The 25,378-nt window shown below is 31.0% G+C and overlaps 2 protein-coding genes across 6 annotated transcripts in view; one reads left to right on the top strand and one right to left on the bottom strand.

The window, feature by feature from the left end:
• The window catches only part of brm (ATP-dependent helicase brm), a 143,243-nt gene extending 128,199 nt beyond the window's left edge, over positions 1-15,044 (bottom strand). For all 5 annotated transcript variants that reach the window (XR_012757274.1, XM_075372239.1, XM_075372238.1 and 2 more), the window contains exons 1-2: positions 14,908-15,044; positions 6,823-7,146 (exon numbers count right to left, since the gene is read on the bottom strand). Coding sequence is in view for 4 of the 5 variants with exons in the window: in XM_075372239.1 (XP_075228354.1) it covers positions 6,823-7,104 (282 nt within the window). In the remaining variant the exon portion in view is untranslated. The remainder of the gene's footprint in view (positions 1-6,822; positions 7,147-14,907) is intronic.
• Positions 15,045-20,364: 5,320 nt separating this feature from the next.
• Positions 20,365-22,074, top strand: LOC142328316 (coiled-coil domain-containing protein 63-like). The gene is made up of 3 exons (XM_075372021.1): positions 20,365-20,669; positions 20,877-21,157; positions 21,275-22,074. Exons 1-3 carry the CDS (start codon positions 20,365-20,367, stop codon positions 22,072-22,074), a joined length of 1,386 nt encoding a protein of 461 aa, XP_075228136.1.
• The last annotated feature ends 3,304 nt before the right edge of the window (positions 22,075-25,378 follow it).

Below are 25,378 nucleotides of genomic sequence, written 5' to 3'. Positions count from 1 at the left end.
GTGCACATAGTGTGGTTACATTCCTTAAGATAATGTAAGCAACCTTCTAAATCAGACTAGTTACTTTACATTTGGGATACTCACCACAATAAAAGAAATATCCAAAAATGAACAAATACTCTGCAATATCAGTTAAAAAATAGATAATGTTTTATAAGATGTAGAAGCTACATCAACTTGTAAATGCCGTAACAAAATGAATACATACAAAGAACCATTCATTACTACAAAATAGAGGTTCAAACAAGTTACATTAGTAGTTCTAACTATTGTTAAGATGTTTGTATCTTAACAATACCAACAGCAACACAAATCAAAAACAAAGAAAATGCTAGAGTTCTTACTACAATCAAGTTATAAAACCACCAATGTTTCAATGATGTCGTGATAACTTCCAACACTGGAGTGAAAGATACACTTTGAGCAGATGTTTCCCAATTTGTTGGTTTAAGCAAGGACAACTTTGGCTTAATCTGTAATTTGGCCTAACCTTTTACTAAACTGAACTATAGTAAATGTACTGGAAATTTGCTAACTCAAAGTTAAAGGCTGACAAAAAAAAAAAGGTAAATGCATCAATTTTATTTATAAATGTACAGTCCCCAAACTACATGTAACTCAAAAGAAGTAATTCTCAAAAGAAGCATCAACAATGAATTTCTAAAGTAAAAATAATATAATAACGAAAAATTAATAGAAAGAAAATAAGGAAGTATATAATTAATTAAAATTATTGTCACTCAGCTTATCTTTTCAATTATTATTATTTCTTATTCTTTATTTTCAATGTAAATGGTAAAATTTTATATAACCATGTCAGATTTCTTTCCTTTAGTCCCCTTTTCAGCTACGCTAATAATCTTTCCATTAAACGTTAGCATTTTATAACCATATGACTTGAATAAAAAAAAATGATTAACAAGGTAAAACATCAAAACATTGATACAACAGTCATATGACACATAATGCATACTGAATCACAATGATTAAATAATAATTTGAATCTTCTTCAGGTTGTTATCAGAATAGCTTAAAAATTAAGACAGAAAACAGAAAGACAATGTTATATTATATTTACAATGTAAAAACTAAGATAAGGTATAACTGAAAAAATTGAGAAATGATTCAATCAATGAATATACTAAAAAAAAATATTAAACCGGAAACAATATCCACTTCTTACAAATCATAAAACACTCACAATTTAGATAGATTTCTCAAAATTTCTGCAATTGGTGTGCTGTCTAGACAGATACATAATTAAATGTTCTTATTTTTCAAAAATTAAAAAAAAAATTACACAAGTATAAAACAGTTACAACCATTATGATTCTAAGTTCTGAAACTGTATATAAGTGTTAACTACTACAACTACAGTCTTATGTACGGTTAATTTAATATTAAAGGCTGACCAAAAAAAATGCTAATGTATAAATTTTATGAATAAATCTGTAAATATAGTGAAAAAATATCTACCAAAAAATTATTCTTGAATATATTGTGCAAATAGTTCTGATAATGCTGATAAACATAATTTTTTTTTTCCTAACAAGTGATACATAATTTTAATCTGTTTTTTGATGCTGAAAACGAATATGAACTCAGAATTTTTATATCACCAACCATTTTTGAAATTTTTTTAAATTTTAATTAAAAGATTTTTAACATTTTTCAATGTATAGTTAGCTTTAAGCTTCTATATTGTATTTTGTTAGCTCGTTTGTTATTGCTTAACTTTGTTAACATAATTTATAAGCTATAAATAAACAATACTAGACAAAGAATTAATCATATCATAGTCACAAATTATGACATCATATCTAATACAGAAAAGTGAGTCTTCATGGAGAAGATTAATCATGCCTGTGCAGGTCAAAACATGTAGCTGAAAACACATCTGTTGTTTGTATTAAGCACTGTATTTAGGAATGAATTAATTTTGTTCAGTCTTATTGCTGTCTCAAGTTTGTTAACATTGCAGTCTCATAATGCCTCAAAATTGTGTAAATGATGTGGGTGCCTTTTACGTATGTAGTGAGTTTACCATAAAATCAAATAGAAACAACATTGCACCTTTAATTAAAAAAGCATATCATTTGTACTTTCACTAGAAAAATTGGTGATCAGGATAACATGTGGACTCCTCATATTGTATGGACTAATTGTTCTGCATATTTAAGAGGATGGCTGAAAGATACATGGTATGCTTTGCAATTTGGTGTAGTACCTGTGGTTTGGTGTGAACCAAAGGATCATGTAACCAATTTTTACGATTGTTACTTTTGTTTAGCAAGTGTGTCTAGAATTTCTAAAAAATCTAAACATACTGTAAAATATCCTTCACTGCAATCTACAATCATGACTGCACCTCACAATGAAATTATTCCAGTTCCTGAGTCACCTGTGAATGTATGTTTCAAAAGCAGCGATAAAGAATCAGGAAACAATAATTTGAATTTTGAATTATCTTCCAATTATATCACAAGGTGAATTAAATGACTCGGTCAGGGATTTAAATTTATCAAAAAATCAAGCTGAACTGTTAGGATCAAGACTGCAAGGTTGGAGTTTACTTCAAAAAAAATACAAAGATCTTGGGCTTTCAAAGCCGACAAAAAGAACTTTCTGAGTACTTTATTAATGAAAATAATTTGGTTTATTGCATAAATATTGATGAACTTATGTTGCACTTAGGAGAAGTTCATAAACCTGAGGAGTGGCACCTTTTCATAGATTTGTCCAAGTATAGTTTAAAAGTGGTTCTACTACACAATGGTAACAAATATCCTTCGATACCAATCGCTTATGCTATTAATTTGAAAAGACATACGATGGGATGAAAGACATTCTTGAAAAAATAAATTATAAAAAACATAGTTGGAACATAGGTGGTGATTTGAAAGTTACAGCTATTTTGTTAGGCATACAGTTAGGCTATACTAAGTACATGTGTTTTCTTTCTGAATGAGACAGCCGAGCTAGAGATAAACATTATGTTACCAAAGAGTGACAAAACGAGACAACTTAACTCCAAATGGGAAAAATATTATTTATGAGCCCTTAGTTGAACCCAAAAAAATATTTTTACCCCTCCATATCAAACTAGGACTAATGAAAAATTTTGTAAAAGCAATTAAGAAGGATAGTCCCAGATTTTTGTACATCAGACAGAAATTTCCGAATGTTAAGTGAAGGAAAAATTAAAGAAGGAATATTTGTTGGTCCTCAAATTAGAGAGTTGGTCAAAGATGATGTATTTAAATCAGGTAAATAATGTAGAAACTGCAGCTTGGGTTTCATTTAAAGACATTCGCAAAACTTTTCTTGGCAAACAAAAATCCAACAATTACTACAATATTGTTAATCAACTTCTTACAGAGCTATGGGCTGTAATATGTCTTTGAAAACACTTTTCCTTCAAACACATCTGAAGTTTTTCCCGGACAAACCTCAAAGATATAAGTGACAAACACAGTGAATGTTTCCACCACAAAATTTCAGTGATGGAAAGCCACTATAAAGGGAAATTGAATACTAACATGCCAGCCGATTATTGTTGGACATTAATTTGGGATGTGCCTGGGGCTATTTACAAAAGAAAAGCATCAGTAAAATCATTCTAACACAGGTATGGCCAAACAAAATTACAAATTTAATTACATTTTCCCTTCATTTGTTTTGAAGCATAATTTATTTAAAACTATGGGTGACAGAAAAATTATATTTTCAGATCTGTAATGTAGGCAAAAAAGCAATTCAAGAAATGGTATCAGACAGAGAAACATTCAATTTTTTTGTCTATCATAGTACTCTAAGAAAAAATTTAATTTTTAGTAAAAATTAAAAAAAAGTTTGGGAATCATCATTAACTTTTTATGAGAAATTCAAGAAATTCTTTCTTCATTTTTTTGTGAAGAAATTCTTGTTTCTTATCAGAAAAACGTTTCTGATAAGAAACTTTAAACAATTAATATCCAAACTAATAAGTTTCATACAACCAAGTACATGCAGACCTAGCCAATGGATGGACTTAACTGCTTAACTTCAATGGTCTATTGAAAACATTCATTAGATAAAACAGCAACAGCACGATTATTCTTATTTCACATCTTTTTATTACTAAGATTTTACTACCTGAATTAAGTTATGAAACTAATATAGAGACAATGCAGTTTTATTAAAAACCACAAAAAGCTTACTAAAAACTAAAACTAATCCTCACTTAAAGAATGAGGTTCTGATCCAATGATTATGTAAATGTATATAAATACAAAGAGAACAAGTTTTACTTAGTTGATGCTTTCAACACTCAGTATTTAGAACAAATATGGAATATTATAAAACTATTTATGGTTTCTTTTAGTAAATCATTAGTCTACATAATTTTATTTAGTAGTTAATAATATATACTACCAAAAGGTTTTAAAATACTATTTTTATATAACAGGGTCATTCAATAATTAAAGAGACAAATGACAAAAGCAAGAAACTATTTAACAGATAACTATGAAACTGTCTGTTATTCAAGTTGGCACCCCTGAAATAGAAAATATCAACTATTTGAAAACAGTTTCCATTATTACATCATCTTTTGTTTACTTCAAAACATCTGCTCTGCTAAAAAGTAAGTACCATTGAAGAACAGCATGCTGTGATGAGATTTTTATTTTCTTTAGCTATAAAACCAGCCAAAATTCACTTGTAAATGTTAAAATACAAATATAAAAAGTTTATTAACTGTGTAAATTTTTATAAGTGAATTAAACAGTTTAAATCGGGAAGAGCAATACCACTGAAACGATAGCGGAAACTATTCAAAAGTTGGGTTGGGAGATGTGACCACATCCACCATATGGTCCTGGAGTTTTTAAGTAGCACCAAGTTCATCAAGAATGCCATATACCAAGGTAAACAATATTTAATATTAAAATAAGAAAGCTCACCAAAAGATTACACAAGTGCCTAAATGTAGCCAGGAATTATGTTAAAATGTAACATTGGTTTCAGAATTAGTTATTTGGGCTTTTATAATTAGTAAAAATTTTTTGAAAAATAATAATTTTTATATAATTTGTCTCTTAATTATTGACCTTGGTAATTTTACGTCAGGAATGTTTTGGAATTCACAATTTTCATTTAGAATCACAGTAAGCATAACCTACAAAGGAAAAAACAGAAAATCAATAAAAATTACACAAATTACTTTAAAAAGTGCCCCATTTTTTTTTTAATTATTTAAAAAAGCAAAAAAAAAACTGCTCTTTTAAATAACAAACATCAGTAGCTCCATCACTAATCTGTTTCCCTCTTCTTTCCTCCCTTGCTATTTTTTTAAACATAAAACATCTTTGGTTGTCACTTTTGTCCTTAATTGTTTTCAATTAATCAGGCCAAGCAATAGTAATTCAGTAATATAACTACTAAAGTTACTATTCTTTAACATTATAAATTTCTCATCAAATATTATGTGTTTTGTCTACAGCAGGGGTCCGCAACGCGGCATCTGTGGGTGCCATAGCACCCTTACTATATTACATACCTACTAAACCCAATAACCATATCAACCTCACATGTATATAAGACAATATAATTGTGCAAGCTCACTGTCAGCAAATAGCAATCAAGGTCTCACACTAAACACACTTGCTACTTAGCACGTAGGAATATTCTCGCTTCTAATAAATTTGGTAGTATGTTACCATATTCTGAGAGTTACATAGTTTGAGTGTTAATATTATTGACTATATTTTATTATCTATGTATTATTAGTAACCATATAATGCAAGATAGTCGTGCTTTTCACTACAAATACGTATCGTACTGGTTGAACGCATTTTATAAATAACCCATCATGAATAATTGTAAAAGAAAAAGAATTTATTGTTTTAATGCTGACTGGGAAGAACAATTTTTTTTAATGCCTTTAAAGGCAAATGTATCTGCTTATTGTGCAATAATAGTGTGACTCCCCCAATAACTTCTGAATTTATTTTGCACCCTTACTGACAAAAAGGTTGCCGACCTCTGGTCTAGAGCATCATGTTTATTAATTCATTAATTAACACTGGTAAAGAAATTAATGTTAATAATAATAATAATAATAATAATAATAATAATAGTGTTATAATTACAACTTAAATATATTTTTCTATTAAATCAAATACTACCAGTGTCTACTTTTATTGCTACAAGTTTTTCAAGTTTACAAAACCATTTATGTGGAAGTATATGCTTACATACACAAAAGCATAAATTACCTGGAAACTAAGGAATTCTCACTAAATCACTGTATGTACAAGATTACATATTTCTGTACCTAAACATATTTAAATTATTTGTTTGCTGACAACACATATAAACTTAAGATTGTGCACTGAATTACAATATTTAAGACTTAGGATTTGCTACAGCATCTATAAAAATACAGTTCTTTTTGAAAACCTTTAACAAGCAGCAAACAAGTATGAATCAACTGAATAATTGAAAACTTCTTACACAGAAACCAATTTTTCTAAACTGTTGGTTGCTTAATCTTTTCCATTAATTAATTTTACTGGATTAATTGAATTACTGGATCATTGAATGGGTTTATTAATAGTAAGCTTAGATTGTTTTCTGAATGGATGTATCAACTCTAAATAAATCTTCAAATTTAACAGCTATAATAACAATAAGAATCTGAATTCTAAGCATCTGAATAATGAATGTATCAACTCTAAATCTTCAAATTTAACAGTTATAATAACAATAAGAATCTAAATATTAACAGCATACTCCAATTAAATTTGCATCATTATACAAAAACAAAATCAAAAAACTTACTTGCATATTAGGAGGCTGGGGATGTCCCATTGGATGTTGTTGAAATGTTTGCGTTCCCTGCTGCATAGCATGCTGAGGAGGTCCAGACGGCCCATTCATGTGTGGCACAGGAGGACCTTGTGAATATCCAGTAGGGCTGTGAGGATGATGCTGAGGAGGACCCATTGGAGATGGGGCTTGAGAGGGAGAAGGCATTGGTGAAGGTGCTTGTTGGGGAGGTCCCATTGGTGATGGGGCCTGTGGAGGGGGCATAGGGGAGGATTGAGGCGAGGGACTCGCCATGCCTGCACCCTCTCCTTCCAGCTTACAATAATATCACGTTACCTGTAACATAAAAATAGAAAATTAGTTTTTATTCACTAGTAACAAGCACACTAAAATAAGCGTGATGAATAAAAATTAAAAGTATATTCAGATTAATAAATCAAATTAACTACTGCACTAGATTTCCTCATCAGCTATTACGATTATTAAGTTAGAAGAAAGATTATTAAGTTAAGAAATGGGAATGCTAAAATGGTGATAGTGAAAATTGAATATACTGCAGAAAGTAATAATTAAATCTGATAGCAGTAATTTGTAAAAATTTCCACAATTTGTGTAACCAAGATATTTGTAAACTATTTTATTGTAAAACTCTAAAGTAAGCATTTTAATTAATCTGTACTGTTGAATTGTGAATCGCTACCTGGTTCTAAAATTAGTTTTTTGACTAAACTGTGTTAATTAAATGTAATACTGTAACTCACTGATTAATAACTGATTAATTCACTTATGAGACATACAATATAAACAGAGGCTTATACCTCTCTACCTTTCTAGTAATACCTTTCTACAGCAGGCTCACAAAATAAAAATCTGTAACAGGAAAATCTTCTCAGTGGTTTGAATGAATGATAAACATATTTTCTTCCAATGGAAAATAGTTCTTCCTCAATGTTGCTATATACTAATGACCAAAATGCATTTTGTTGTTTTGGTACTTCTGTTAACAAGGAGGCTACTCTATTTTTGCTGTTTTCTGTTGGTCTTTTGTATGTTAATTATTGTACTTAGTTTAAATATTACTTCTGTTATTAGTAAAGTTGTATATAATTTGTATACTTAATGTTACATGGATGAGGTTAGAGAACAAAGCGAGCGTTAGGTTATGTTGATATCGTACAAGGTTCGGTACACAGAACCATTAGTTACGTTACCTAACGTAACCAAACCTAAACCCAACAAAATCTTCTCATTAAAAACAGGTCTAAAACACTACTTCTTTAGCACAGAAGTAATTAACGTAACAAATTGAATAAGTTTTTTTAAATCGAGTGGCCTTCCTATAAACAAGTAAGTGCTATTACAGAATTCTAAAATTAACAGTATAGCTTATTTCTACCCTTTAATTTAATACTGAAATATGTATTCAGAGAAAATACTGTGATGAAATTAAAAGGATAAGAATAAATATGATTATCATATAATTATTAAACATTGTTTGTGTTCTGGTGTTATTGTACTACACAGTTTTGTGAGCAATCTCTTTTTTTTGGTTGGTCTGATTTAATAACATTATTAGAATTAATACTTAAGTCAACAAATTATAGTGTAATTTATCTTTACCACTTATTACAATACTTAATTATACTTTCAACATAACATTTTTATGTGAATCTTACTTATTTAACTTTATTATTCTATTTTTATTATCAACAGAATGCTTGGAAATTAGCAAAAAAATATGGTGCCAACAGACATTAGTCATTATAATATATACTATTTAAGAGTTAATTTTTAAAATATCATAGCAAACATATAAATCAATATGACAAATGTAAGAATCTACTTAAGATAGAATGTAAAACAGGACAAAGAAAATTAACAATTAGTAAAATACAAATCACATCATTTGGGAGCGGTTCATAAGTATGCAACTTAGTACCAGTGAATGTAAGACACTCTGATTTGACCAGTACAATTTATTTTCACTTTTTGTAATATATAAATTCAGCATATACCATTAAAAATGTGTTAAGATTATTTTAAGTTTACATTCTCATCGCCATGACTTAATGACTATTAATGATTTTAAACATTTTCTTATCAGTTATCTTGGGCCTAAATTACTTTTTAACATTATGAAAACTTTCATCAAATTAAATTTATTCTGTAGTAAAACAAAAATATAATTCTTGGAATTTTAACTGTGTCTTAGTACAAGATCTGGTACTTAAAAGAAGAAATGATTCTTTCAGATTTTATAATTTTTCAGGCATATTTTAAGTAGAATATCTTGCTTATCAACTGAATATCAATATTGTAATTTTTACTGCTTATTTCACTCCTAAGGGGCTTCAAACCAAATAATTTCTGAATTTTTATTATCTTCCCCACCCGAGATATAAGTGGGAAAAAATTGTATATTTTGATAAATCCTGCACTTTTGATCTTTTATAAAATATAAAAGAGAACATTAGATTTCAAGATTCATAAACAGGATCTCTAGAACTATGTTAAGGAGTATAAAAGTTAGAACTGACATCCCTTCCATTCACAAAGAAATACTTGTGCAAAAATTGAAATTTTTGCATTCTAAATGTTGTTTTAGAGCTGATTTTGGGGTAAATATACAAGGAAAGAAAATTATATATATATATATATATATTTTTTTTTTTTTGTAATATAGTTCTAGAGATCCTGTTAATGAATTTTGAAATCTAATGTTCTCTTCCTTTATATTTTATAAAATATCAAAAATGCAGGATTTACCAAAATGTACAATTTTTTCCCACCTTATATCTCAGGTGGAGAAGATAATAGAAATTATAAATTAAATATATAACACAATATGTAGTAATTTTTGTGTTGAATATAATAGTTTTTGTTTTAAGTTTCTAAAACAACTAGTTTTTGGGATTTGGGAAAAACTGCAAATATCATGCGATACATAAAAATATTAAACTGTACAGTTCAACAACAGCTGTTGAAACCAATGAGTGTGTGTATATAATAGTATTTATTATTAGGAATATATTGATTGAATTGTTATATATGAAACTTGGATACACACACATACTTAACTGTTTAGTATTATCTTCAACTAATAAGAATAATTAATCAAAATATAAATAATAACACATAAATAACAAATATAAATATTTTATGAACCTTACAGTTAACACAATGACTGTTTTTTGTTCAACTTTAAATGGGCTATAAAAAAATCACACATTGACATAACAAAATGATTTTTTTAAAAGTTGAAGTAGTTGTTTACAAATAGCAGTTTTTCATTGGTGGCAAAGTGTTGACCATCCAACCATGGCTTCAATTCTCAACAAAGGTGAATATCGCTAGGTGTTAGGTCTGGACTATATGGTAGATAGTCTAAAATTTCCCACTTGAATTGTTTGAGGCCTGTGTCTTGTTGGCACAGTACGGTCGTGGATCAAAATCACGCCGGATGACACCATGCCTTTTGTTTGTTCTAGATCACTCTGCAGAGATACGTAAAGATTCACAACAAACTTGCTTTGTTATTGTTATCCTCTACCTCATAAAGTCAACCAACAGGACACCTTTATGGTCCCAAAAAACTGTAGCCATTGTTTTCCCATTGCACAGTGTATGTTTGGACTTTTTTGTCTGTCTTGTTTGGAGAAGTGTGCATCCACTGCTCAGACTGTTCTTTGCTTTCTGAATTGTCATACAAGATCAAAGTCTCATCACCAGTGATGACAGAATTTAAAAACCCTTCCCTCTCATTATTGTAACATGTGAGAAACATTAAGGGTGATACCATTCACTGCGTTTTGTGATCATCGCTCAATATTTTTGGACCCAACATGCACACAGTTTCCGATGTCCTAGATCTTGTCACAACTGTGTACAGAAAAGACCTTAAATTTCTGGGATTTCTGCAGAATATTCACTTACCATAAACCTCCATTTGTCATGGGAAAAATCATCAACATGCTCAACCAGGTGTACACACCTAGTGACAGACTTGCATCCTTGCCCACCTCTGTCAAGGACATTGTTCAACCTTCTTTAAATTTCCTACACCATTCCTGTACATTACAATCACTCACAGTTTTCACCACACACTAGGCTCATTCTGTGATGGATTTCAGCAACACTAGCTACATCCTTCTGGTTCCAGATAACGTATCACACATCGCAATTCACACTTGGCAGGAGCATCAATCTTAGTAATCATGTTCAATTGCCAGTAGCTCACCTCAGACTGATGCAATGGAGCCAGCAATGGCAGAGGTTTTGGTGGGGGACAGTGCAATCCCACAATGCGCAGACCTGGCTCCCACCTATCTCGTACATTAAAAAACAGTCCTCGTACATTACATATTGGCTTGAAACAAAGGTCATATTATCAAAGTGCATTACAATTGAAAGTATTTGTTGTAAACAGTATTAATGAGGATACTTTTTCCTTTTTTGCACAACAGAAATTTGTTCATACAGTAAAAAAAAAATTAATTAAAAATTGCCTTTGATAGAAGTAAATGCTACTGCTAGTAAATATCAACAACAAATGCTGAAATGCAAGCTACAATTGGTAGATTAAATCTGAGTGTAATAAACTCTGAGAAACAACAAATGACCTTGCTAGTCAGCAAAGCTCATTTACTACTCCACAAAATGTTAGTTTCTTTCAGCTACTGGATCCATGTTCAAATTCAGAATTGGTGAAAATGGAGACATTTATCAGGATTGGCTTAATCAATTCATTGCAAACAGCGTGTGCCAACCCAAGCATAAAGTAGCAATTCTTGTAATGTTAAATTGAACAAGGGGCTTAAAAAGTTTTAGGGATTATGAGATCCAATTAAACCATCACATAAGACATATGAGGAACTGTGTCTGATAATAATGAGAAGTTACTTTTCTAGAATAATTTCTGTATTAATACAACAACTGGATAATACATTAGAACAAAGAATGCTTGAACTGAGTGGATGATGATCTTTGGTGCACACCTTTAGTTCCAATTTTAAAACCAGAAGGTGATACATGCATATGTACTGATTATAAAGTTATGATTAATAAAGTTATCGAAGATGGTAAACATCCTACAACATGCATTGAAAAAAAGTTTTGCAGCTTTGAGTAGAGGAAAAATGTTTTCAAAAGTGAATTCAATTTATCTCTGTATATACCAATTGGAGGTGAAAAAGGAGACTTCAAAACACACCAAAAGGTATAATCTTATTAAGCAATTGCCCTTTGGCCTTAAGCCAACATATGCTATTTTTAAAGAACAATTGTAAAGATTTTCTGAGAAATACCTCATACAGCTACTTTTCTCAATGTTATCATAATTACAGTAGAAGATCATTTAAGTCAACTGGAATTGGTTCTTGACAGATTGGAGACAGCTAGATTGAAATTTAATTTAAAAAATGTAAGCTCTTCGAAAAGGAAATTAAGTATCCAGCTCACATCATCGATGTACATGTCGCATTACTGAATTCACAAGAGAAGGTGAGAAGGTGGCTGCAATGATCAAAGCTAAACATTCAACTAATATAACAGAAGTTCAAGGCACTTGAGGGGATAGTTAATTACTATGAAAAATTTATTCATTTTTTAAAATGTTGTTACCACTGTATGAATTAACTAATGTCAACAATTCAAATGGACTAATTAATGTGAAAGATTTTTCATTAAAGTTAAGCAAGAAATTATTTCAGACAGAAGCCTCACTTATTTTCATCCAGAAACTCTAATTAAATTAGGTTGTGATGCTTCAAAAGAAGGAATGGAGCTATTCTTTTACATGTACACCCTGATGGTAAGGAAGAACCTACTTCTTTCGCTTCTGAAGTACATTGTCAATCAGAGACGAATTATTCAGTTATTATTAATGAGGAAGCTTAGCAATTTGTTGGGCTGTATAAAAGTTTTACCAATATTTGGCTGGTAATACAAGTGACACCAAAAAACAGGAACTTTTGCGCAGTGGTAGCCATGAAGTGTTGGTAGAACTGCTTTATGCAAAGGCAACCTTGCCACTAAGTCATCATGGAGTAGTGGAACAGTCAAAAGCTTTCACTATGAAAATGTTTTACAAAGCCAATGATAGTTTGAAAGGTACAGAGGGAGTTCAGAAGTTCCCATTTTTTTGTGTCATGCTTTACTTTCATTTTATATACTGACCATAAACCACTTTTTGCTCTTTTTGGGAAGCATAAGGGGTTACAGCAAATGGCAACAGCTCAGTTTTACAACATTGAATTTTATTTTAGAATTCTTTTAATTATATCCTCCCCATGTCAAAGGAGAGTATAATGCTGCAGCAAATGGTCTATCATGTTTACCTACATCTGATACAACAAACATTAATCAAAGTAAGGATTACTTCAATTTTTTTGGCTGAAGAGAAATTGCCAATCCAAGCAATTGATGTTATTTATTTTTGGCATAAAAATCACAAATTTCAGCTCCACATGTTTCTACTACAGAAAAACACAGAAATGAAGAAACTGTGTTGAAAATGAAAAGTTACCTTCAAATGCAGTGGTAGTTATAAAAAAAACTTAAATTTAAATGTTAATCAAAGGATGAAACTTGAAATTAAACTGATGTCTCAAATGAATTTGTAATTTTGCATGTAAAACTTTTTATCAAATTGAAACTATGATATGTTTATTGATCAAACCCAAGCAAGGTGATACATCGAAATACGAAATTGTATAGTTCAACAAAAGCTGTTGATACCAACAAATGTGTGTGTGCAATAGCAATTATTACTAGGATTATATCGATTGGATTGTGATACTTGGATAAACACGTACTTCACCGCTTAGTATTATTTTCTATTAGAAAGGTAATTATTGAAGATAATAAGAGATATTTATTGAACCTAACGGTTAATACATTACATGTCAAAAACTAGCAAGAGCCATTAAAAAATTCAACCTATCTTGAAATACGACAAAATGAATGCACAAATAAAAAATGGATCGTGTAACTACCATTGGTGACTTAACATGGATTGACTATAAAATAATTTAATAATACTATAATTACTTTTTTTTCTTTAATCCCCAAGATATGAAATAGTTTTAAAAGCATAAAATTAAGGAAGCAGAACTGTTTTAAATATTCCAGTGGTTTCCACTTTATAAAAGTTTTACTATATGGATATTATTCCACATTTTATTATGTTTTATTTGAATCTAGTCATCTTTTATTTCTCTGTTGGGCTATTTTATGAATGACTGGCTGTTTTAAACTATACTCCAACTTATCCAGTCATGCAGATATGTTGTATTAGAAAAAATTTCAATTGCGTAAATTTATCAGTGTCATGGGCAGATTTCAGATATCAGTTTATCTAATAAAAAATACTATTGCGATACTAATCATAATTCTTTTATGCTATTGTCACTGTCAGAAATTCTTTTAACAAAAACTTGTATCCCTACTTCACATAATGTAAAATGGTATGCTATCTGAACAATACATTTAAAAACAATATCTTTTAGTTCATATGGGGATTTTTTTTGCCCTTTCAGTTTTTGGACTGAAATGAAAGACCAGAACACTTTGTCTTCTCCTCACGAATTATTAAAAGTATAGAAATAGCTAATGAAAAGCTAAATCACAAAATGAGAAGAAGGATTTCTACTTACTAAACATCGTAAAAATATGTTCGTGCAAACAGTTTATTTACATATAGTAGTAATTTTGTAATCTAAAATACTAAATTGATTTTAATTAAATATCTAAGATTTATTCAACAAATATTGACAGGTGATCGGTAAAATACAATGTGAGGTTACACAAACAAGAATGAGTGGAACTACTACCACAGAGAACAAAACAAATGATCTTAATGTTTTCGCCTAACTTACTTGGCTAAACACTTCTAGGTTAAGCTCCACAGAAACAACAAATTATATAAATCAAAAACAAACTCTCGGATAATCTTTTCAAGTATTTAAGTTTAGATTAAAATTCTCTAATAAACTGACCTAGATGTTACGAGAAACGCTACAACTTCCGCAAAACATTTTAACGAATATTATTCACTATTTTCGTAAATATTCAAGAAAATGAGTAGCAATAAATTCTTACCTCAAAAGCAAACTTCAGGATAATATTAAAAACTTTTAAAATATTAAAGTGGTTATTCACAAAACACCCACAACCGGTATATTAAAACAAAAACCACATCCCGAAATCAATAGAAGATTCGCCACACATCGTCAATATGGCGACACTACAATCTCTTAACGTTATAGAAGAACTGGATAAACCAAAGCAAAACGCCAAATACAACACATATTCAGATATTCATTAGAATTATCATTATTAAAATACGTAGGGGTGAACATAATCAATAAACAACAGAAATATTCAAGTATTCTAACAAATCACGAATAAAATTAAAAAAATAATAATACATCAAGAACAACCCAAATTACAATGGAAACTAAAATTAAACCAACCAAATGATTATTTATGAAACACACACGTTTTTTTGCGTCAGCATAATTCAACTGTTAAGTAACTAAACGTGTAAGCTTGCAAAAGAGAACTTAGCTTGTTATAGAATGACAACACGAATGAGGCTATAAAGTTCTGAAGTTGGCTATCCTGACGATTTAACACGAGCCATCGTTAACTTGGTAGTCCTAATAAATAATTTTTTGGTGAAAAATGGAAACTGTGCCTATCCAGGATTCAAACCCACAACCACCGGATGAAAGGACGAGACGCTAGCACTCGCGCCACGGCGGCCGGCTAATAAGTAACTTAGCAAATATAATCAAAGTTACCAAACCAATAAAACAATGCGTATGGCGCGCGCATACACCAGCATCCCCCCCACCGTCAAGGCTTCGCCAGCACTAAATGATTACGTTTCCCGTCGCGGTCAATTTTTTTTAATTTATTTTACGTTTATAGTCAAGTAACCGGAGGCAGGTGGAGCCAGTCGCGTCGCACAATTGCAGTGGCCCCGTTGGTCGAGCCGCCGCGCTGTATACAGTCGCACCCCTTAAAAATCGAAATTAAAATAAACTTGGAAAATTGTTGTTAAATATATATGAAGAATATTTGCAAGTCCCAAAAAACAGAGCATCCCCAATCGTTTTTAGCTGTGGTTACTTGCGTTTCCAGTCGCGGTTCGGGGATATTTTGCCGGTTACGGCTCATTTCACTCACCCTTCCCTTCTAACCGCATGGTTCTGTCCCTTCGATCCCGCTGTATTCATTAAAAAAAACTTGTTAGAAATAATTATGATAAATAAATTAAAGCATGTTTAATTTATAAAAAATAGTGTATTTTAATTCCTTCAGAGTAAACGTTTGATCAGTACAGGACATGAAATTGTGAGGGATCTAAGAAAGTGGCTTTCAAAACAATCGGCTTCCATCTTAAAATTATTTATAACTGCTTTCCCAGGGCAACCATTTTTATGGGGAAAACATGTATTTTCCCTGGTTCTTAGCATTACCAAATACCACTGGGAGGTGACCGTAGTTGTTTCTTCTTTTTTTTTAAATTACTTTTATTTTGTTTCTTAGTCTAGTAACCAGAGGCAGGTACAGCCAGTCGCATCGCACGTACAATAACAGTGGCTGTGTTGGTTGCTGCTATGTTGTGTACCATCGCAACCTGAAAATGGTTTTTAATTATTTATCTGAATAGTTCTTGCAAGCCCTAATGTAGTGAATATCTCATTTAGTATAGTCGGAAATGGGGAAAATTTGCAATTAATGTTCAATTTTTTTACCTTTCTGCACCCTTTTCCAGGTATAATTTAAAAGAAATCTAGAAATTGGTTTTTAAATATTTACATAAAAATTACACATATCAAAAATCAATATCTTTATTTATTACCAGGAAATTAATAAAAAGTAGCCAAGTTTAAAAAAAAATTCAAATTCCATTTTAACCCTTTTAACTCGGAATTTAAAAAAATCTAGAAATTAGTTTTTAGATATTCACATCAAGATTGCACATACTAAAATGAAGTTGATATCTTCATTTGTTACCAAGAAATTCAAAAAAATAGAAGATTCTATTGTTTCTCCACTTTAACTCTTTAAACTCAAAATTAAAAAAAAAACACAATTAAAAACATAATTTTCATCAAATTATCTTCAGTAGTTTTTGCTAGGCATTGATCATGAATCATTCAGTAAGGAAAAGTTGCTTTATAGCAACTTTATTGCAGGCTCCAGCTTGGCAGTAAGCATCCCACAATAACGCACACTGTTTATTGTCATGCCCCTTTCCTCATATCATTCCAGTACTGGGACTTGTGAGTCCCAAAAAACTGTAAGCATCAGTTTTCCTGCGGATGGTTGGGTCTTGAATTTTTTTTGCAGGGCAAATTTGGATGTTTCCATTCCATACTCTGCCGTTTACTCTCTGGCTCATGATGGATCCATGTTTCGTCACCAGTGATGATTCTGTCTAAGAAGATGTCCTGTTCGTTACCATAGCAATCCAAATGTTTTTGGCAGATGTCCAAGCACATTAGTTTATGCAAATTTGTATGTTGTTTTGGAACCCATCTTGCACAGACTTTATGAAACCCAAGTCTGTTGTGGATGATTTTATATGCAGAACCGTTAAGAAAACCATGTCACGTGCATGCTCAGTGTTTTTCTCATTTGTAGCGGTAAACGGCCGTCCGGCTCCTTCGTCGTGCGAAACACTTGTGCTACCATTTTTGAATTTTTCAATCTATTCGTAGACACTCCACTACAGCAACACACTGTTCCCATACTGTACTGAAAATCTTTGATGAATTTAAGTCCCTGATACACCTTCTGACCACAAAAAATGGATCACTGAATGTTGCTCTTCTTCGGTGCAAACAGAAAGCGAAGCAGCCATGGTTAACGGCAGGGCAGTGATAATGGAACTAACCTAGCAGCATCAAACCTGCACAGATATAACAATTAAACCACACATGCGTCATCTACACAACACGACACTACTACAAACATAAACAAAAATATAACTAAATTGCGGTTAATAATTGACTTACCCTTGTATATATAATACACAGTGGTTGTGTTGATTGCCGCCATGCTGTCTACCATTCCACTAGGCTAAAAATACAGGGTTTTTGGTTTTATTATTATATCTGGATCTCTTTGTTCCTGGGGTTTAATCAACAGTATTCCCTAAAGCAGGAATTGTCCAAGTATGGTCAAGATCCACATTTCATCCAACACATAACTGCTAGGGCATGAAAACTAACTATAAAATATTAGCTACAAATATGGTACTATATGGTAATATGGTATGGTAAGCTACAAATATAAAAACCCAAATATCCTTCTTACACAACCAATCTGCTTGTGATGTAACAAAATAATTCTAAGTGATGAGAAGATTCATAATGAAATACATGTATAACAATTTAATTTATTTAGAATTATTCAATATTCAACATAACGATTTGTAACAAATAAACTCAACAGAAAATTGTTACAATCTTGTTTATAAAATTAATGTGTTTGTATTGACCTAAATACAACACAGTTGTAGAGAAAGTGTATACCAGGAGGAGTCAGATATATATGGCTAGTCTCTTTGCTTCATGTAATGGCAGTATTGTGGTTGCAAGAAATGAGATATTACCTTGGAAAGTCAATTCTTCAGTTTGAAGCACAATTCATAATAATACTAACTAGACTCAATTTATTGTGTCAAACTACTAGCCAATTACACCAAGTATAATTGGCACAATTATTGCTTTACAATACATGTCTACTGAAATGGTACCAATTTCTTTAATTACTTTTCTCAGCATGGTGAGGTCTTTTGGTTTCTGGCTGTAAACCTTTTCATTCAAATAACCCCACAACCAATAGTCACAAGCTGAGATCAGGGTAATGGGGTGACCATTTTGACAGTCCTCTTCTTTCCAAAAATTTGTTTGGTAATTTTCAATCCAAAATATCCCTAAAACAATGACATAGTGATATGGTGCACAATTCTATTGTAATAAGTAACATTCATGTTCAACACTTTGCCATTTACAAATGATTTCACAATACTGATCAACATTAACACTGGTTAGAAAATTTCTAACCATCCAACCATTGTCCAAACTGTGACTGATCCATATTTTGGACATAATTCTTCAATAATTCAAGGATTTTCTGTAGCATATTAATGACAGTTGTGTCGGTTAACACTTCCATTCATGTGAAACACAGCTTCATCAGAAAAATGAATTTTGTTAAATCAATATTAATAGTTTTCATAATCCCTAGAAACAAATTCACACAGCATTCCAAATGTTTGCCAGTTATCCTTCTTCAATTCATAGATACCAATCAGTTTGAAGGGGTGAAAGCTCTCAAAGCAGGTGATATACACTGGACAAACTTATTCCAAGCATACATGTATCTTGGCTGGTCAATTTCTACAGGCTATTTTTAAACTTCTAAAACCTTCCAAGGTTTTAGAAGTCTAAAACCTTGATTGTTTTTCAACAATCAATCCTTCCAAGGAGTTTTCTTTTCTAATCTGTTTGTTTACTATTGTAAGCAGTTGTTTTCTCAATTTTTTCTCAGCTCATGACAACAATGTTGTACTAAAGTCTCATCATGTCAGTCTCTCACTGTTTCATGACCATTCTGATATGCAGTCATGAATGTTGCGACTGTAACTTGCAGCTGTATGTTCAATATCATCTGACAAACTCAGGCATGTAACTTATCAAAATAAAAGAAATGAATTCTTAAGTTTCTATTCACTATCACAGTTTTTCACTCCAATGTACAGCAACATGATACATTTACTCTAAACATGTTAAGTTATATCTGATTCATTCTATATTGTAGGTTCTTGTCCTGTTGTTTAATAACAAGTAATAGTGCTGATCTTAATATTATTATACATCCTCTATGGGCTATTCACAGGATTTTGCTATTATTATATTTTTTGTGCTCAACTATATGATAAGTTTTCTCATCATTTGGTGATTTCATTAGCTTTAAATAATTTTTAATAATTCAATTTATAAGACAGTTTTTGAAAAAAGAAGAAATTGGTAGTTGCAAAATAAACTAAAAAAAAAAAAATTGAACATAGATACTACTTATTGGCTAACAAAAAAAAAGTTTTAATAAATTCAAAAAACATAACCAAACATTTGTATAGCATATGTATGAAAATTCCCCATAAGATTTTCAGAGAAGAGAAAAATGTGAAATTTAATTTGTTGAAAACAACTCTTGAACTTCCAGTGTAATATTTTTCCAGATACTACTGCTAACTTTTTTTTTTCTTTTTTTTTCTTTCAAAATGTTAGCATAATAAAATAATTTTTACAGGAAATTAAAAATCTGTACTTTTAAAAGGTTCTGTAGACAGATGTAAAGTATTTAGAATATTAAAATCATATGTTAATTTAACAAATATGTATTGATTTAAAGAAGTTAAGTTTTGTTTTTTTATTTTTATATTGTATATATTTGGCAATGTAATGCAGACACACAAATAATAAGTATATATTTGTTTTTGAAATTTCTATTTAATTATATTTTATCAGAGTAACAATGGCAATAGTTTATCATAAACAGCTTGATGAAGAGGATTTTAAAAAATTAGCTGAAGATGAGTATTTTAGACTTGAAGGCAAGTTTCGAACTAATGAATCAAAAAAGGTACATTTTCCAACTAGATTAAAAGCTATATTAATTCAGCAAGAACGAATAATAGATATTCTAGAAAAACAACAAGAAGATCTTAAAAACAATATAGCAGTTACTAATTCAAAGTGTTACAGAGGTGTAGAAGAAAAAAGGCTGACAAGTGTTTATAACAGTATAGAGTATGAAAAAGTATTAGATAATGAAATAGCGTATGAAAAAAATGAAATTAGAGATTTAAAAACTGAAATAGACAATGTAAAAAAAGATTTAGTAACATTCAACAAAACTGATACTCAAGAAGCAAAAATTACTGAAAGCATAATTAAGTCTGAAAAAAGAGTGAAAGACCTTGAAGATAAGTTACAAGTAGCTACAAATAAATTTAATATCATGCTTGCACAAAATGCTGAATACAGAAGAGAAATTGAAGACCTTTTGATCGAGCGTAAAAACTTCTTTAAGTCTTACACGAGATTATACAACCAACTATTAAGTGGTAAACAGATAATGATGGATCTGGTTGAGCAAGCAACAATGACCTACAATCAGAGAGAAGAAGCACAGACCAGATTAACAAATTTGAAAGAAAAAACTAAAGCTGAAAAACGAATACAATCTAAAGATGTACAAGATTTAAAAAGGAAATTAGAAAATGTTGAAGAATTACAACAATTTCTTTCTATAAAAGGCCAAAGACGCATTTTGGCTGATCTTGAAGCTAAAGAAGCTGGAGAAAAGAAAAAACAAAAAGAAGATGCTATAGAAAAAATTCATAAATATATAATTTTGTTGGAGAAAATAAAGAATTTATCAGATGAAAAAGATATAGATAAATTTGTGGCAAGATTCAAAAAATCTGAGGAAGAAAATCTTTCTCTTTTTAATTATTGCAATGAAGTAAATGATGAAGTGGAAGTTTTACAATCACAAGTGTTTCTACTTTTGGAAAGCATTGATGAGCAAAGAGAATTAAATCAAATGCGTGCTAATGAACAACAGTCACTAATTAATAATCTACAGAACAAACTTACTAGTATCGAATATGATTATGCAGAAGCCATCAATGAATTGGAGAGAAGTAAAGTTTTATTAACTGATCTCTTATTTAGCATAGAGAAAATGTTCCTAGAGTTTGAATGCAACGATCAACCAATATTAGCCTTATTAGGAAATAATGCACATGTAAATGTTTTTAATGTGTCATTATGCCTACGTTTATTAGAACTTCAACTGTATGAATTTATTTACTTAGCATATGCAAAAGAAAGACATGCTCCTCCCCAATGCTTACTAGAAGGACAAATTGTTCAAGACGATTACCACATCATTGCATCCAAACGACCAATATTATTCCATCTTACCAAATCTACACCATGCCCACTTTGTGTTGAAACTGATAGAATATTTATTCTTGATGAAAATAATGAAACTGACGTAATAGAAGAATACGATGATGTCCACCAACAAATAAAAGAACAATTGGAGGAACCAGAAGAATTGGTTGCACTACTTCATAATATATCTACATGTAGATTACCTCGTTCACGTGCAATTATGCAAGCTAGATTCCAAGAACAAGAACATGAAAAAATGGAAGCACCCATCATAAAATAAAATGAAAAAATACTGTATATATATATATAAAATATAATTACATATTCTTTTTTTTATTTTAATTAATAAAAAGAAACCTGTGTAAATCTTTTCTTCATACACATTTAGTATTCCTAAGTGTCATTCATGTTATACATAAGATAAAACATTTCAGAGAAAGAATTAATAATCAAAACTCCTAAAACTCTTTATCAAAATATGCTTTAACGTTAGTGCCTAAGCTTTGTGTAAGAGTTGATGGTTTTCAGAAATATATTTAGTATTCTTAAGAACTTTTAACTTGACTTTTTTATAGTTATGAAATACAGATATTATATAAATATATATAAAATTTGTGTACTTATTTATACGCGAGCGCATGCAGAAATGGAGTGAGGGGCATGAATGCCAGTCATACATTATTATTTTTAAGAAAATATAATAAATTCTGCTTGAAAAAACATAATTTTCTAAAAATAAAAAAATTAAAATTTCGAGATAAACTACCAAATCTTTTTGTCAAAATACGAGTGCAGTATAAACCCGATTACCAGTGGTAATTTGGACAAACGTTCCCCAGATAATTGAAATCACGGATAATGCGTCGTACATTTAACCGTACGAATACTACGTTCCCCTTGTACTTACACGCTTGTTATTGTGTAAGGCATATTAAAACAATGAACAATAACTAATTCAGGTAACAACTAAATTTATTTCTATTCTCTATTTACAATAACTACTACATATTTGTACTCAATAATTCAACTTACAAAATTATTTTTTAAAAAAGTCTGATTTTAATCTCTTTTTTTGTGTAATGATTTTTTGTTTTATTTTTTTTATGTATCCTTAAATTTTTGTCGATACAGTCTGTATCATCTTGATTTTCGATATAAGTAAATTTTGTCCTGATTAATGCTTCCTTGCTGCTGACATCACAAATAGGCTTCACATCGTCGTAGTATCATCATCATCACCAATACTGTCGTGATCGTGAGATGTGTTTGCCCAGAAATTGGCTCCTTAACGCTATCATTTAAATCGTCATCGCTCATTTCCTCGTAGCCTTTAATACATGCATCTACTCAACCAACGTCGAATATTTTCAACATCATCTCATCCTTCTATATTTTTTAGCGATTGTAACACTTTATGAAAGGTAATTTCATTGCTCTCAGAGTTGGCTTCTTCTTTAATGTTATTTTCGAAATTAGGCATTCATTTTTCAAATACCTATTTTACTGTACTCTTTGCAACCTGATTCCAGGTGGCAGAAATATTATATTTAGTTTGATTGTTATTGATTTCAAAAGTTGTGCACTTTCTTGTGTAACTAAGTACATAATCCGATTTTATTCTATATATTGTTTCATTTTCTCAATTACATCCTGGCCCACTGTTTGAACCAGGGTTGTGACATTCGGTAGGTAAATCACTACAAAGTCCCCGTTTTCTCCTGTATGTGTTTCTATAACTGAATAACATGGGGCTTTGTCTAAAATGAGCACTACTTTTTGAGATAGACCTAAAAAACCTATTTACATGTGAAATGATCCTATACTTAACCACAATCAAAAATATTTCTAGTCATACATGTGAATGGAAAATTATAATAGCCTGCAGGAGCACGTTTTCTGCTTTTTAAACTTCTAAGCAATAAGATTACCTACTACTAACTTTAATTTCTATTCTCCCAAAGCATTTGTGCAACACAAAATTATAATTCTGTCCTAGTTGATTTTGTAGTCTTGAGCAGTTCTTTCTTTTGCAAATGTCAGTGTTCGAGTAGGCATTGCTCTCCAACAAAGCCCTGTTTCTCTGGCATTATACAGAGCAACATAAAACTGAATCCATAATGAAACCACTGCCCAACACCATTTACGAAAGACTCTCGCACAACTAGCGCGACTAGTGGATGTAAATGTTACTACCGATTGTTGCTGTCATTTGTCCGGTAGCTACGTGTCAGTGCAGTGTATCTTTTGTTCCGGTGCAGTTGTGTTTGTGTGAAATACTTTATTCAATCCAGTACAGCATAGCTATAGTTAAGGCCTACATTCGTTCTCGATCATTTGAAGAATCACAACAAGTATTCGTAGAAAAATTTCCGAATGCTTGTAGCCCAGTGAGAGTAGCACACACGATTTAGTTAAAAGAATGGCGTAAAACAAGTTCGGTTTCAAATGCAAAACGAGATAGGCAACCTTCCGTTAAGACTCACAAATCACATCGTTAAACTCAAAAAAATCACTACGCAAGTTATTTCAACAATCTGGTGTTAAATACACATCTTGTAAAATTCTTCATGAATTAAAATTGAAACCGTACCGCGTTACAAATGTGCAACAACTGAAGGAGACAGAACAACCGAAACTACTTGATTATTGCTACTACTTCTCGGAAACATGCTTGCGAACAGATAGACCCGATGGGTATTTCATGTCTGATGAGGCATAGTTTCATTTATCTGGCCATGTTAATTCGCAGAACACCAGGTGATGATGGCGAGAAGTTATCACGAGATATTCGAGCGACCACTTCACGCTGAGAAAATTGAGTTTGGTGTGCCGTTTCCGGTAATCGTACAGTGAGACCAATATATTTTGACCGGGCTTTCAATACACAAGTTTACTTCACAATTTTCGAAGAATTCTATGCGCAATTAACTGATAATGAAAAAGAATAAATGCAACATTTAAATTACGTTTTATGGTTTTCTTATTTAATTTATCCGTATCATTCATAACATTTCATTCCCCAATCTACCGATTCTGCAGCAGTTACGTTATGGGCTTAGTTTTATGTTGCTCACGCTGTATATTTGTGCGGTAACTAAATTTTTTTCTTTTAAAATGTTTTATCTTTAATTCACCACAGAATAATGTTTCCCCCACTGTACCTGAATTAAGCTGCTCTTCGTGAATCTCTAATACTATGGAGATCATTAAACCATTTTAACCAACTGGATGAAATTTTTAATGTCACAGCAATTTGTAATTTATCATAAAAATACTTTGCCTTGGTCAAAATCATTGGGCCTGATAAAGGAGGCTCCTTTTGCCCTTTCCTGGAAAAATCACTTCACCATTACACTTTCAAGTTTCTCATTTCTAACATCTCTAAGTGACTTTCTATGAGAAGGTTCAGCAATACCTCTTGCAGCTTAGGCTATTTCTTTAACTTTGTCTCGTACAGTTTGTTGCTCAATTCCAAGCTCATTTGAAGTAATGTAACACCTTCTCCATTTTCACTTCATTTAATTATTTCTAAATTTGTCTCGACAGTTAAAACAACTAGCTTTGTCTTATTAGACATGTTAATG

The sequence above is a fragment of the Lycorma delicatula genome, chromosome 7, assembly GCF_047948215.1.
Source record: "Lycorma delicatula isolate Av1 chromosome 7, ASM4794821v1, whole genome shotgun sequence".
Classification (NCBI taxonomy): domain Eukaryota; kingdom Metazoa; phylum Arthropoda; class Insecta; order Hemiptera; family Fulgoridae; genus Lycorma; species Lycorma delicatula.
The sequence above is the reverse complement of the archived record's forward strand: the minus strand, read 5'-3'. Positions and strand labels throughout refer to the sequence as shown.

Bases quoted from the DNA above. Each gene is read 5' to 3' on its own strand.
- LOC142328316 (XM_075372021.1), top strand. From the start codon at position 20,365: ATGGCAATAGTTTATCATAAACAGCTTGATGAAGAGGATTTTAAAAAA. The intron at 20,670-20,876 runs GTATGAAAAAAA...TGCTGAATACAG, and splicing joins GTATTAGATAATGAAATAGC to AAGAGAAATTGAAGACCTTT. The intron at 21,158-21,274 runs GCATTTTGGCTG...AGAATTTATCAG, and splicing joins TTCTATAAAAGGCCAAAGAC to ATGAAAAAGATATAGATAAA.